The sequence below is a fragment of the Pediculus humanus genome, genomic scaffold (genome assembly GCF_000006295.1).
Source record: "Pediculus humanus corporis 1103172108318 genomic scaffold, whole genome shotgun sequence".
Lineage (NCBI taxonomy): Eukaryota > Metazoa > Arthropoda > Insecta > Psocodea > Pediculidae > Pediculus > Pediculus humanus.
The window spans coordinates 2,681,113-2,692,629 of NW_002987887.1; the positions used below are offsets into that span (position 1 = coordinate 2,681,113).

General features: G+C 23.3%; 3 protein-coding genes across 3 annotated transcripts in view; 1 reads left to right on the plus strand and 2 right to left on the minus strand.

Moving 5' to 3' along the window:
• Positions 1-2,481: 2,481 nt before the first annotated feature.
• Phum_PHUM608670 (tricarboxylate transport protein, putative) lies at positions 2,482-5,093 on the minus strand (the record flags this gene model as incomplete). The annotated part of the gene is made up of 4 exons (XM_002432959.1): positions 2,482-2,590; positions 2,893-3,187; positions 4,061-4,504; positions 4,988-5,093. The coding sequence occupies 4 exons, from the start codon at positions 5,091-5,093 to the stop codon at positions 2,482-2,484; spliced, it is 954 nt and encodes a 317-aa protein (XP_002433004.1).
• Positions 5,094-6,682: 1,589 nt separating this feature from the next.
• On the minus strand, positions 6,683-8,078 carry Phum_PHUM608680 (N-acetylglucosaminyl-phosphatidylinositol de-N-acetylase, putative; the record flags this gene model as incomplete). Its single annotated transcript, XM_002432960.1, has 4 exons — positions 6,683-6,948; positions 7,175-7,274; positions 7,402-7,592; positions 7,709-8,078. The coding sequence occupies 4 exons, from the start codon at positions 8,076-8,078 to the stop codon at positions 6,683-6,685; spliced, it is 927 nt and encodes a 308-aa protein (XP_002433005.1).
• Positions 8,079-8,309: 231 nt separating this feature from the next.
• Phum_PHUM608690 (uncharacterized protein) overlaps positions 8,310-11,517 on the plus strand; it is a gene marked incomplete at both ends in the record, with an annotated part of 3,571 nt that continues 363 nt past the window's right edge. Inside the window, 7 exons of the mRNA XM_002432961.1 lie at positions 8,310-8,482; positions 8,789-9,152; positions 9,232-9,454; positions 9,600-9,670; positions 9,743-9,924; positions 10,049-10,575; positions 10,905-11,433. Coding sequence (XP_002433006.1) covers positions 8,310-8,482; positions 8,789-9,152; positions 9,232-9,454; positions 9,600-9,670; positions 9,743-9,924; positions 10,049-10,575; positions 10,905-11,433 — 2,069 coding nt within the window. The remainder of the gene's footprint in view (positions 8,483-8,788; positions 9,153-9,231; positions 9,455-9,599; positions 9,671-9,742; positions 9,925-10,048; positions 10,576-10,904; positions 11,434-11,517) is intronic.

Genomic DNA, 11,517 nt, shown 5'->3' on the forward strand with positions numbered 1-11,517 from the left:
TTTTTTATTGAAACATGTATTTAATTTTTCTTTCCCATTTTTAAATAAAATAAAATATTAATAAAATTTTGAAAAATTAATTTTAAAAAAAAGGGAAAAAAAAGTTTTGTAATCGCCGCCATTTTTATAATTATGTTGTATTATGTTATTTCACATTTCTTTTTTTGATTAAAACCTTTTATAATAAGGAAACAAAACATTTGTTTTTTTCTTTTTTGACTTTTTAAAAAACATTTAAAATTATTATTTTCCTTTACCACAACCCCCAAAAAAACCTAAAAAACCAAAAAATTTCATTTTGTTGTTGGTTAAAATTTTGTCATCCATTTTTATTTAGTTTTAAATTAAGTTATAAATTTGTTATTATAATCAACTTTTATGTTAAATATTATTATTATTATAATTTATATATAAAATTAAAACTCACCTTTTTTTTTTTTAACAATCATTTACCTTTTTTCTAAATGCAATTTTAATTAAATTACATTTCAAAACTTTTGGAAAGTATTAATATGTAAAACAAAGAGTTTTATTATTTTTAAATAAATAAATTATTGATTATTTTACATATTAATTATGTATAATACTTACAATACTTCATAGCAGCTGTAAAAAAAAATAAATTATTGAAAATTTTTCAAGTAAAATTTATTGAAAATGGAGAGAAATGTGATTTCTTAAAAATTTTATGATTAAACAATTACAAAAAACATTACCCAATATAAATATATATTTTTCCCAAATTATAAATAATAATAATAATAATTTTTTTACTTTACAAAAATAATAAATTAAAAAACATATTATTTATGTATAAATTTCCACACTATTACAAAAAAAAAAAAATATACATTATTATGTAAGTTTAAAATAAAATGTTAAGTAACTTAAAAAAAAAAAAAAAAAATTTCAACAAATAACAACAATTTATTAAATAATGAGCGATTATGGACGGAAATAAATAAAAAAAAAAAAATAAGAAAAAAAAAATTAGTTTCAGCCATTGAAAATCCACACAAATAATCGTCATATCGCTCAATAATTTATTAAATTCTAAGCATTTTTTTAAATAAGTTTAAATAAATTTACATTTATTTATTGTAGATTAATAATTTATTAAATTTAATAAACACATAATGATAATAAAGGTTGTTTTATTTAATAAAACAACAACCCTTAAACATTTAAATTTTTACTCTTTTTTTTTTTTAATTACAATAAATAATTAATATCATCCACCATTAATTAATTAATTGTATTAAAATTAAAATTATAATAATAAAAAAATATTATAAAATATAAATATAATTAGTTATTAAATGTTTTGCATTACAAAAAAATTATTTATTATGTAAATTGAGCTTTAAAATAACAAAATAAATATTAATAAAATAATTTTAATTTATTCATTTAAAATTTTTATTTATTTTTTTAATAATTATTTGTTTCTTATTTAATCCGGTCGAATGATTTTTTTTTTTTATAAACAAATAAAAAAAACAAATTTTAATTAAATTATTCACACCTTTTTTAATTAAATAAATAATAAATTTCCAATCATTTTATTTTAAATAAATATTATTAAATTTATTTATAATTTTTTGCAAGTAATAAATAATATGATCAATTAAAATACATAATAAAGCACACTTGATTCATGGCAAAATATTTAATTTAAAATGAAAAATCAAATTTTTACTTCGAGGAAAACGACAAGACACTAAAATGCAAAATAATACAAAGGAATGGACAAATGAAATTTTTTTTTTTTTTCAAACAAATTCATATTGTTTTAGATTGGAATGAAAATTTACATTTCTATAATGTACAATTAAAAAAAAAACAACAACAACCGGAAATGGTAAAACCTTACATTTTTTTTTAAATGTACAATAATGATAATAAATGCATAAAAAAATTTATTTTAAAAAGTTAAATTAGATAAAAGTACGATACGATAATAATAAATATTAAGTAGAAAAAATATTTGTTTGACCTTAAGAAAAATTACAAATTTTAATTTACGAATGGAATATTTGGAAAAGTTAAACAATATGGCACTTTTAATATTTGTATCAGTCATTGAAAAATAATTCAATACAATGTACAGTTTAAAAAAAAAGATTTTTTTCAAGTCATGTTTCATAAAAAAAAAAATTTTTTTACATATAATTCAATCCTTTCTTTTTTCGAATTGTAATATTGTCATACTGTAAAATCTTTCAAAATGTTTTTCTTTTCTTCGATGTGAAATAAAAACAATGTGATATTGTTAATAAATTTGTCGATTTTTATAAAATAATAATAATAGAATTTCGATTAACTTAATTACCATTTAATTATCCTGAGTTTTCGACAAATTTGATTTTTCTTACTCGAATACCCATTTTTTTTTTTTTTTTTTTATTATTTCCCTTTCAAGTTTGAACATTTAAAATTCAACAGTGAACTTATTTATTTATCATTTCCATGGCTTTTTATTTACTTCCAAACTTTATTAAACAAATCCATAAATGAGTCATATATCATAAATGTTATTGCAACATCCAGGCACACTCTGCTCAATCGAGGTACTGTTCCTTTGTAAAACCTGAAAAAATTAATAATTTATTTAATAAAAAGGTTAATTTATTCTTTGTTTCTTTAAAAAAAATCAAATCTTAAATCCTTTTTTTTGGAAATTTTAAAATCATTTTTAACCACTTTTCTGTTTTTCGGGCTGTATTCTAGCAGAAGAAAACTTTAACGGTTCAATGAATTCTTAAAATATTACACTTTGACGTAATTAGTTAAAAAGGGAAAATTTCACGGTAAAATTGAACAACATGATAAAAGTAGAGATTATAATTATTATCATTATCATTATTATTAATATTTAACGAATATACGTACGCGAAAAAACCTTCGTTTTTCCAAATTTGACTAAAACAATCCATAGTGTTTTTATATTTGGATGCTTCTAAACCTTGCATTCTCGTTTTAACCACGTCAATGGGAGTGTTACCGAATACACTTGCCGCACCGGCGACAGCGCCAAAAAGTCCTACCAACGGTTTTGGAACGGATGCCGTTGGATCACCTTTTTTATACAAATCCTTACACGTTTCCATAACGAAAAATTTAATGGCTTGATTTGAACCTTGTTTCATAATCGTTGCCGTTAATCCTTGATAAACGCCTTTAAAACCTTTAAAAAAAAAAAAAAAAAAAAAAAAAAGTTAAATATTCATTTGGATCAAAATCGAAATTAATGTCGCGTATATATTTAACAATATGCAAATATTGCTACGAAAAAAAAAAAAAAAAATTGCTTTCGTATGCAAAAACACACACATAATGCTGCAAAATGAAAATAATCAATTAATTTTTTAAAGTTATTTTTTTTGTAAATTTTTAATAATATAAAAAAAGTAGGGATACAATTTTAAATTTTGTATTATAAATAATCATTTAAATTTATCATTAATAATTTTTTTACTTTGAGAATTGAAAATGTCGAGCAGTGGGGTTACCAGTTCAAAGCTTAAAATTTTTTTATTTAACAAATATAGCCAAGGTCAAATATTATCAGTTAATGTCTTGATGAAAATATGCCTTTTTCCAGTAATTATAAGGTTCAAAGACTTTTAAAAGTTTTTACTAAATAATATCATGTCTGCAGGGGAAAAAATTATTAAATTGATGATAATTGAACGAAAAAAAAAAAAAAAATGATAATCATAAATAAAAATAAATGATTATTGAATTTACATAAAAATTAATTCATATCGTTATGTAATCAAATAATCTAAAAATACATTAAACAAGCTTTCATTTTATTTAACCAGTTTATAAAAAAAAAAAATTAAACTGTTACAAGTTTAAGTTACATTGGCTTGTGGATTACAAAGTACAAGGTCAACTGGACAAGATTTGTGCTAATTGAGTGTTGTTTATTTTTTCAAACAATTTTACCCAATTTTTTCATATGGTATTGAAAAATATTTACAGTATTTATTTGTCTTAAAACGAGCCTTATAATTTACTCTGATTGTAAAAGAAAATTTGTGTAACTACTAACCTTCTTCCTTTATTATTAATCCAACACCATGGAAAAAACCTCTGTATCTGGGATTGGGGCTCCTTTGATCATTAATAAATTTAACTTTCACTGTTTCCATTGGAGTGACTGCAAAAATGGCTTCGCAAACACCAGCTCCTAATCCACATACAGCTCTATTACGAAGTGATAAGTTTCCCCTATCGTCAACGGCTTGTTTTTTAAATGTCTCAAAGGCACCAAATCTCACTGCACTTTTAGGTATACTACCATACAGAAGTACACTAAGGCCTCTGTAAAGTCCAAAAAATCCTTTATTTTGCACTGTTTTCTTAATACAATCAACAATACCATTGTATTGTTTTGTTCCGCCAGCTTTAGAACCCTTTTCGTCTAACTGAAGTTGAGTTTTCACATATTCGGTAGGATAAGTAATACAAATTTCAATTCCTCCAGTAATACCACCTATAGTATAAAATAAAAATATTTCTGTTTATTTTGTAATACAGATTAAATAAGATTCTTATTCCTCCTTTAATGCACAAATGTTTATTCCATGGTTGAATAAATTTACTAATTACATAATACATTTCAAAACCTTACCATTATAAAGCACACTGTAAAATTATCATTACATGTTTTTCACTAATTTAATAAAATTTTTACAGTTGAGGATAAATCAATACTAAGATTTTTATAATATTTTTTTTTTTAAATTTGTGCTAGCTAAATTTGTTGTTAATATTCCCTTGTGATAATAAAAAATAAAATTATCAAAAATTTTAAGAGACTGATATGAAATGAATTCAAATGAACAAATTTGATTGACATCATTTTATAAAATTTAAAAAATAAATGGAAACAAATTAAAAATTACTGAAATTATAATTTATAAAAAATAATAATAATAATAATTTAGAGCATTTATTTAAATAAATTTATTCTTACCTGCTACAATGCCTTTAATTCCAGAACTCGAACCAGCAGGAGCAGTAGCTCCTGAATATTCCATCCATGGTCTTTTAAACAAATTTTTAAAATTTTTGTTTTCCATTATAAACGGTTATTAGTTTTTCAATAAAAAAAATTACTGAAAAAAATAATAAGTGAAAAAACAACATTCACACGAAGCTCTTAAAACCAACTTATAACCGGGTGTATTTACGAAAGAATGAGTTTGCGCTAATTAAAATCATTTTCTAACCAATGGGCTATTATTACAGAACAGCTGATCAAAGTATTTTTTTTTTTTTTTTTTTTTTGATTACACTGTTCTATTAGTTTTTAATTTAAATTTAGAAAAAATAATACAAATGATTTTAAATAAATTCATTTCACAATAAATAACAATAATTTATACTTAAAAAATTTTATTTTAAATAATTTTTAAACGTAAAAACTTTCACTTACGTTTCGTAAATGTTACAATATTTTAAATAGCATAATCGTCTGTTTATGCTTTAGGCGCCATTTTGTAAATTTTTAAAACTTCAATGATAAATTTAACTGTTATGAGTTATTCAAAAAAATTACTGATTTAAAAGAAAATTTAATTAATATTTATATATTTTAAATATATATTTATGTAATTTTAATAAATGATTACCGATTTGAAATTAAATAATAATAAAAAAAATTATAATTCAACAAATAGTTTTTACAAACCAAAACTTGAAATTTCCGTTAAAAAAATTTTTTACCTTTAATGATGAATAAAACTTTGAATAAATTCGCAAATTGATGTATACTTGACGGGAAAAAAAATATATTTAAAAAAAAACAAATTTTTTTTCATAAGAATGTCTTCCCGCTCGTTAGGAAAAAAAAAAATACCACAAATAAAATGCAAAATCAAATTGATGACGTCACAATAAAATTTAAGCACCGGAAATAGTACAAACTAAAATTATAATTTTAATATAAAACAAACATTATTGTAATCAAATATTTTTATTAATAGTAAATACATTGCACATATAACTTTTATGTGAAAGATTATACATTATTAAATTAGCTTCTTTTTTTTTTTTTTTTTTTTTTAAATAAACTATAAATATTTGGTAAACAATAAACTAAATTATAAAGTATAAAAATAATTACCTAAATAACAACAATTTCAAATTAACAATAATAAATAGTTAATAATAAAATATTAATTATTTCAAGGCTTACACATTGGTCCAGTACTTCTTTTTTACTAAATTAAATAATTACGATAATAAAACAAAATTAATCCTTAATTTATAATTTACGAATTTTATTTAAAATAAATAAAAACAAAATGGGTTTTAATGCATTACCTAAATTATTATTATTATTATTATTATTATTATCAAGTTGATTATTAGAGTTAAATTTAAATTTGTTGATAAATAATTTTTTCTGTATATCTAAATTTTATTAACCGTTGAGCAAAATTTAAGTATTATTATAGTAAAAATTTATTTTTAAGCAGTAGAAACTTTAAATATGCAGTCACATCTAAAAATTGTAAACTAAAATAAGGACCAAAGTTAAAAATAAGTTTGCTGCCTACTTTAAATACTAACAAACTTTAAAAAAAAAAAAAAAAAAAAATTGAATAATTAAAAGAATATGGATAAATTATTTGTTATTGGACAAATTAAAAATTTTTAATCGATTTTAATCTACTTCAAAATCCAACTCCAATTCTAGTACATCGATTTCCTTGAACGAATTCATAAAAACATATCTTGAGAGATACATGTAAATTCTTCTGTACCACAAGTATTGACTTTTATGAGCTCGCATTGCATCCCTAATTATGTTTCTTTTTTCCATTGGCACAACATATTTTTTGGAAGACAAGAGATAAGTAAATGTCACATCCATAAATCCCAAATATTTTCTAATTTTGGATACAGATTCTAAAGCATAAGCAGTGCACTCTGCGAAAATATAAAATAATACAATGATTTTAATAAATTAAAATTTAAAATTTAAAATTGTTCTTTGTAGAACAACACTAATGAAGCACATTTAAAAAAAAACACAATTTTTGATATTCAAAATGATATCAGTTTTGTTATATTACTATTGTGATAAAATAGTAAGAGAAAATTAATGAAATGATTACAATAAGAGGACTTTGTGCAAAGCAAATTTTCAACTCACTTTTTGGTAGTTTTTTTTCTAAACAAAGGTATGCCATTGCATAAAAAATTGAAGAATGATTTGGATGATTACTAACTCCATACCTATCAAATGTAATCACCTAAAAAATTTAAAAAGAAAAACATTTTTTTGCATATTATTTAATAATTTCAAGTGTGTGACAGGAGTTAGTTTTCAATAAATAGGTAATAAAAAATAATTTTGTAACCAATGCAATGTCGACTTACTGTATCTATTGAATAAGTTTCTAAAAAGTTAAGAATAATGTCTGCTATAACTTCTTGATTCCAATTAAGATTAGGATCATCTCGCAATAGAGAAGAATTAACTATTTGAACATTTTGTTCTGGTATCTGCAATATTTTACAACTTTCAAACAATTCTTTTTTTCTTATTTTACCTCGTTTATAGTAATTTCCTGTCAAATAAAAATACAAATAATTTAGAAAGTATTAAATTTATTAAATTTATTTATAAGAAAACTTCACTTGTACTAAAAGTACACAATTTTTTTTTTTTAATTTACTACCATACCTCTAGATAAGCACAAAAGGTAGACACTGCAATCTGTATCGTTGGTCAATGTCACAATAGTAGGCCCGAAAAACATGCATTCATCATCAGGATGAGAAGTTACAAATAATACATTTTTACAATCGGATATAATACCTAAATTGCGAACTAATTTCGTACGTATTATAAAGCAGTAAAAACAAAAACTAAAAACTATGTATATTATTATTCCAATAACTAAATTTTGAGCATTTTGTTGAAAATAATCAATAAACTCTTCCTTGTATTTTTTAAAATGATGTTCTATTATTTGTTTATATTCTTGAAAATATATTTCATAATAATCAAATAAAGTTTGATTGCATGAATCTTCAAGTTCAATCAAATCCATAATTAAAATTCAATCCGAAAATCCGTTAAAATTGTATTGTAATAATTTAAAACTCTGAAAATCATGATGAAATAAATTATTAAAAACCTATTTATATTGAGTGTGATAGTGTTGATAAGGTGCCATTGATGTTTTAAAACTCATCATGAATCAAATTAAAGTTTATGCACAATCAAAATGTTTTGAAACAAAACCCTTTAATCTCCTTAACGAACGTGGTTGAAATTAAAAATGGCATCTCGTTTAAAAGACGATGTAACCATAAACAAAAATAATGAGACTGATGATTTGTTAATATTCGGTTATTCTTGTAAACTATTTAGGGATGATGAAAAAGCTTTATATATAGATCAAGGAAAGCATTTAATTCCTTGGATGGGAGATGAGTCCCTTAAAATTGACAGGTGCTAAAAAATTATTTACTTACTTTAAAAAAATTGTTATTAACATTTTTTATATCTTTATGTACAATACAACATTTTATTTTTAAGTTTAATTATTACGTTTTTTTTATTGCAACTAATTACAGCTCTTAATTTATGTACACTAAAAGTGTTGTTATTCATTTGAAATTTTAAATTTTCCTTATAAACTTTTTTAAAATCTTAGTTGTATTTAAAAAATTTTTATTAAAAAAAGCATATTGCTCGTTAATAATTTTTTTTAATTAAAAGAAATATATATATTATAAAAAATATTAATAATTTCAGATATGATGCCAGGGGTACTTTGTTTGATTTAAAACATGTAGAAGCTCCAAGTGGAGGATTTGATAGGTATTTTGGATTGACAGACATAGAAAAGCAAGTTGAGTCTATGTGTGATGAAGAGCGATATAGAGCATTAATAACTAATGAAGAAGAAGAAACAATGTATCAAGAAGAAGAACTTAAAAGACTACATTATGCCATTAGTGATAAAGGAAATTCTTATGGTCAGGTGGAATACAAATATGAAGGAGAAACCAATACAGAAGAATACAATTCTGAAAAAAACATAGAAAAAGCCGATATTGGAGATGATGAACCATTTGTTTCTTCTCCTTTATTAGATTTACCATTAAACATGGTTTTGGTAAGAGTTATTCAATAATTTTGAAAGTATGAATTTTATTATTGATGATATAAACTTATATTTAAAAAATATTTTTTAGCCAGAAACAGTTAAACATAATGCCATTATTGAAAAAACAGCCATGTTTATTAGCAATCAAGGACCACAGATGGAAATATTATTAAAAATGAAACAAGCAGGAAATCCACAATTTAATTTTTTATCATTTGATGATCCTCTTCATAGTTATTACAGACATTTATTAATGGCCATTAAAGGAGGGCGTTACAAACCAGATTTAGAAAGCACAAACAAAAAGTCCAGTGAGTAAATTGTGCAGAATAAAATTTTATAGTGTAGAAAAAAACTAAGTGATAAATTTTAAAAATAATACTTTTTTCCAATATATTTTACATAAAATGTTATTTTTTAAATAATATAATTTTATTATTATATTTTTATTATAAGATGTTGAAAGTGAAGAAGATGATCACTATCTTCATCCTAGTTTAGCCTCTTCAGTTTCTAAAGTGGAATTGGTAAGTTTTTTTTTTGAATGTTATATTATTCATTAATTATTATTACTGAATACTAATTTACTTGATTTTTAGGCCCCTTCGATACCTAGTATAAACTACAAACCATCTGCTCATTGTGCTTATTCCATGTTGGTAAATAAAATAAAAGATAAAACATTAAATGAACAAGGAAATGAAGTAAATAAAGTGAAAGAAGTAATTGGAAATCTTAGGGATAATGAAATAAATGAAGAAAATGGATCTTACATTGATAGGTTTGCATTTAAATTTTAATTCGTGATTATCATCAAGCAATAGGCACAATTTTTTATTGTTGCAAAATTCGTTAAAAACCGTTTAAAATTACAAAATAGTTGTTTATTTATTTTTTTCATTCAGTTCGAAGAACACAAGTTTAAATAAGCATTCGATAAATTCTCAAACACCATCAACTCCTCCGAACGACATGCAAGTTATTATTGATAAAATGGCGTCGTACGTAGCTAAAAATGGAAGAGATTTTGAAACGGTTGTTCGAATGAAGAACGATTCACGTTTTGAATTTTTAAATTCCAATCATGTATTTAATCCGTATTATCAATTCAAAGTTAAGCAATATGAAAATTTAGAAAAATCTACGAAATCCGAAACGAAGATGAAATTGGAAAATTGTACGGTAAAAGTGCGGGACGACTCAAAATCTAAATTAACGCCAGTTTCTTTTTCTATAAAAAAACCTAAAGAATCGGAGCCTGTAATAGAAAAAAGTGCTTTGCCCGTTGAAGAAAGTTCGGATGAAGAAGCGAAAAATGAATGTAAAGAAAGAGAATTATTAGAAGCGAAAGAAAAAGAAATAAAAGAAGACATAGTCACTATCGATTTGGCTGCACAAGAGGAAAAAGAAGAAAAAAATAAAAAGATTTTAGGTAAGTTGAGTATGAATGAAATTATAAATCCTTTTTCCTTCCTTGTCGATTCTTTTTAAATTTAATTTTTCCTTTGCCTTAAGACGAAAATTATTTTTTCCTTGAAAATTTTTTTGTTTGTTGCAGCCTGTTATTATTAGACTCCTTAATAATTACCTGCTTCCTACTTCTTGACATATCCAGCTGTTGGCATGACTCCTAATCCAAACGGTCCCAGCTGAAATTTATTAAAAAAAAATTTAATAAGGTGATGATCATTTTTTTTTATAATGATTTTTTAATGATGATTTATTATAATGAAAAGGAAATTTTTTCTTTTTTTTTTTTAGCTACTGAAAGGTTAAAAGATAAATTAACTGCAGCAGCTAGAGAAAAAGTAGCTATGGCAACAAAAGAAAAACAATTACAATTAGATAGAAAAAGGAGAGCTGCTGCTTTTCTCAAAGCTATCCATTCCGAACCCGGAACGAAAGGTAATGTTGTTGTTTTCGGACCACAATTGCCAGGAATAATGGAAGGAACGGAAAGGGATGAGGAAAGTAGTAGCGACGTCATCACTAATATACCTGATTTACTCGACGATGGGAAAAAGGATAAATTGAAATCACCCGAATGTTTAAATAATAAAAGTTTAAAAGTATCAAACGATAGACATCAACGATCCAGTAGTGGTGTTCGGCATAAACATCGAGAAAAATATCAATCGAAAGTTGACAAATCGGAGAAAAGCAGCGGCGAAGAACACAAAAATAAAGATGTTAACGATAGAATTAGCGAATCGTCAATTAGTACCGAAGAGGATGATAGCAGGAAAAGAATACTTTACCAAGATAAAATGAAAAGACTGGAAGATGACCAGTGGAAAAATAAACACTCTGAAAGGGAAGAGAGAAATTTTAGAAAAGATGATAAACGACACAAGAGGAAAAAACATAAAAAAGA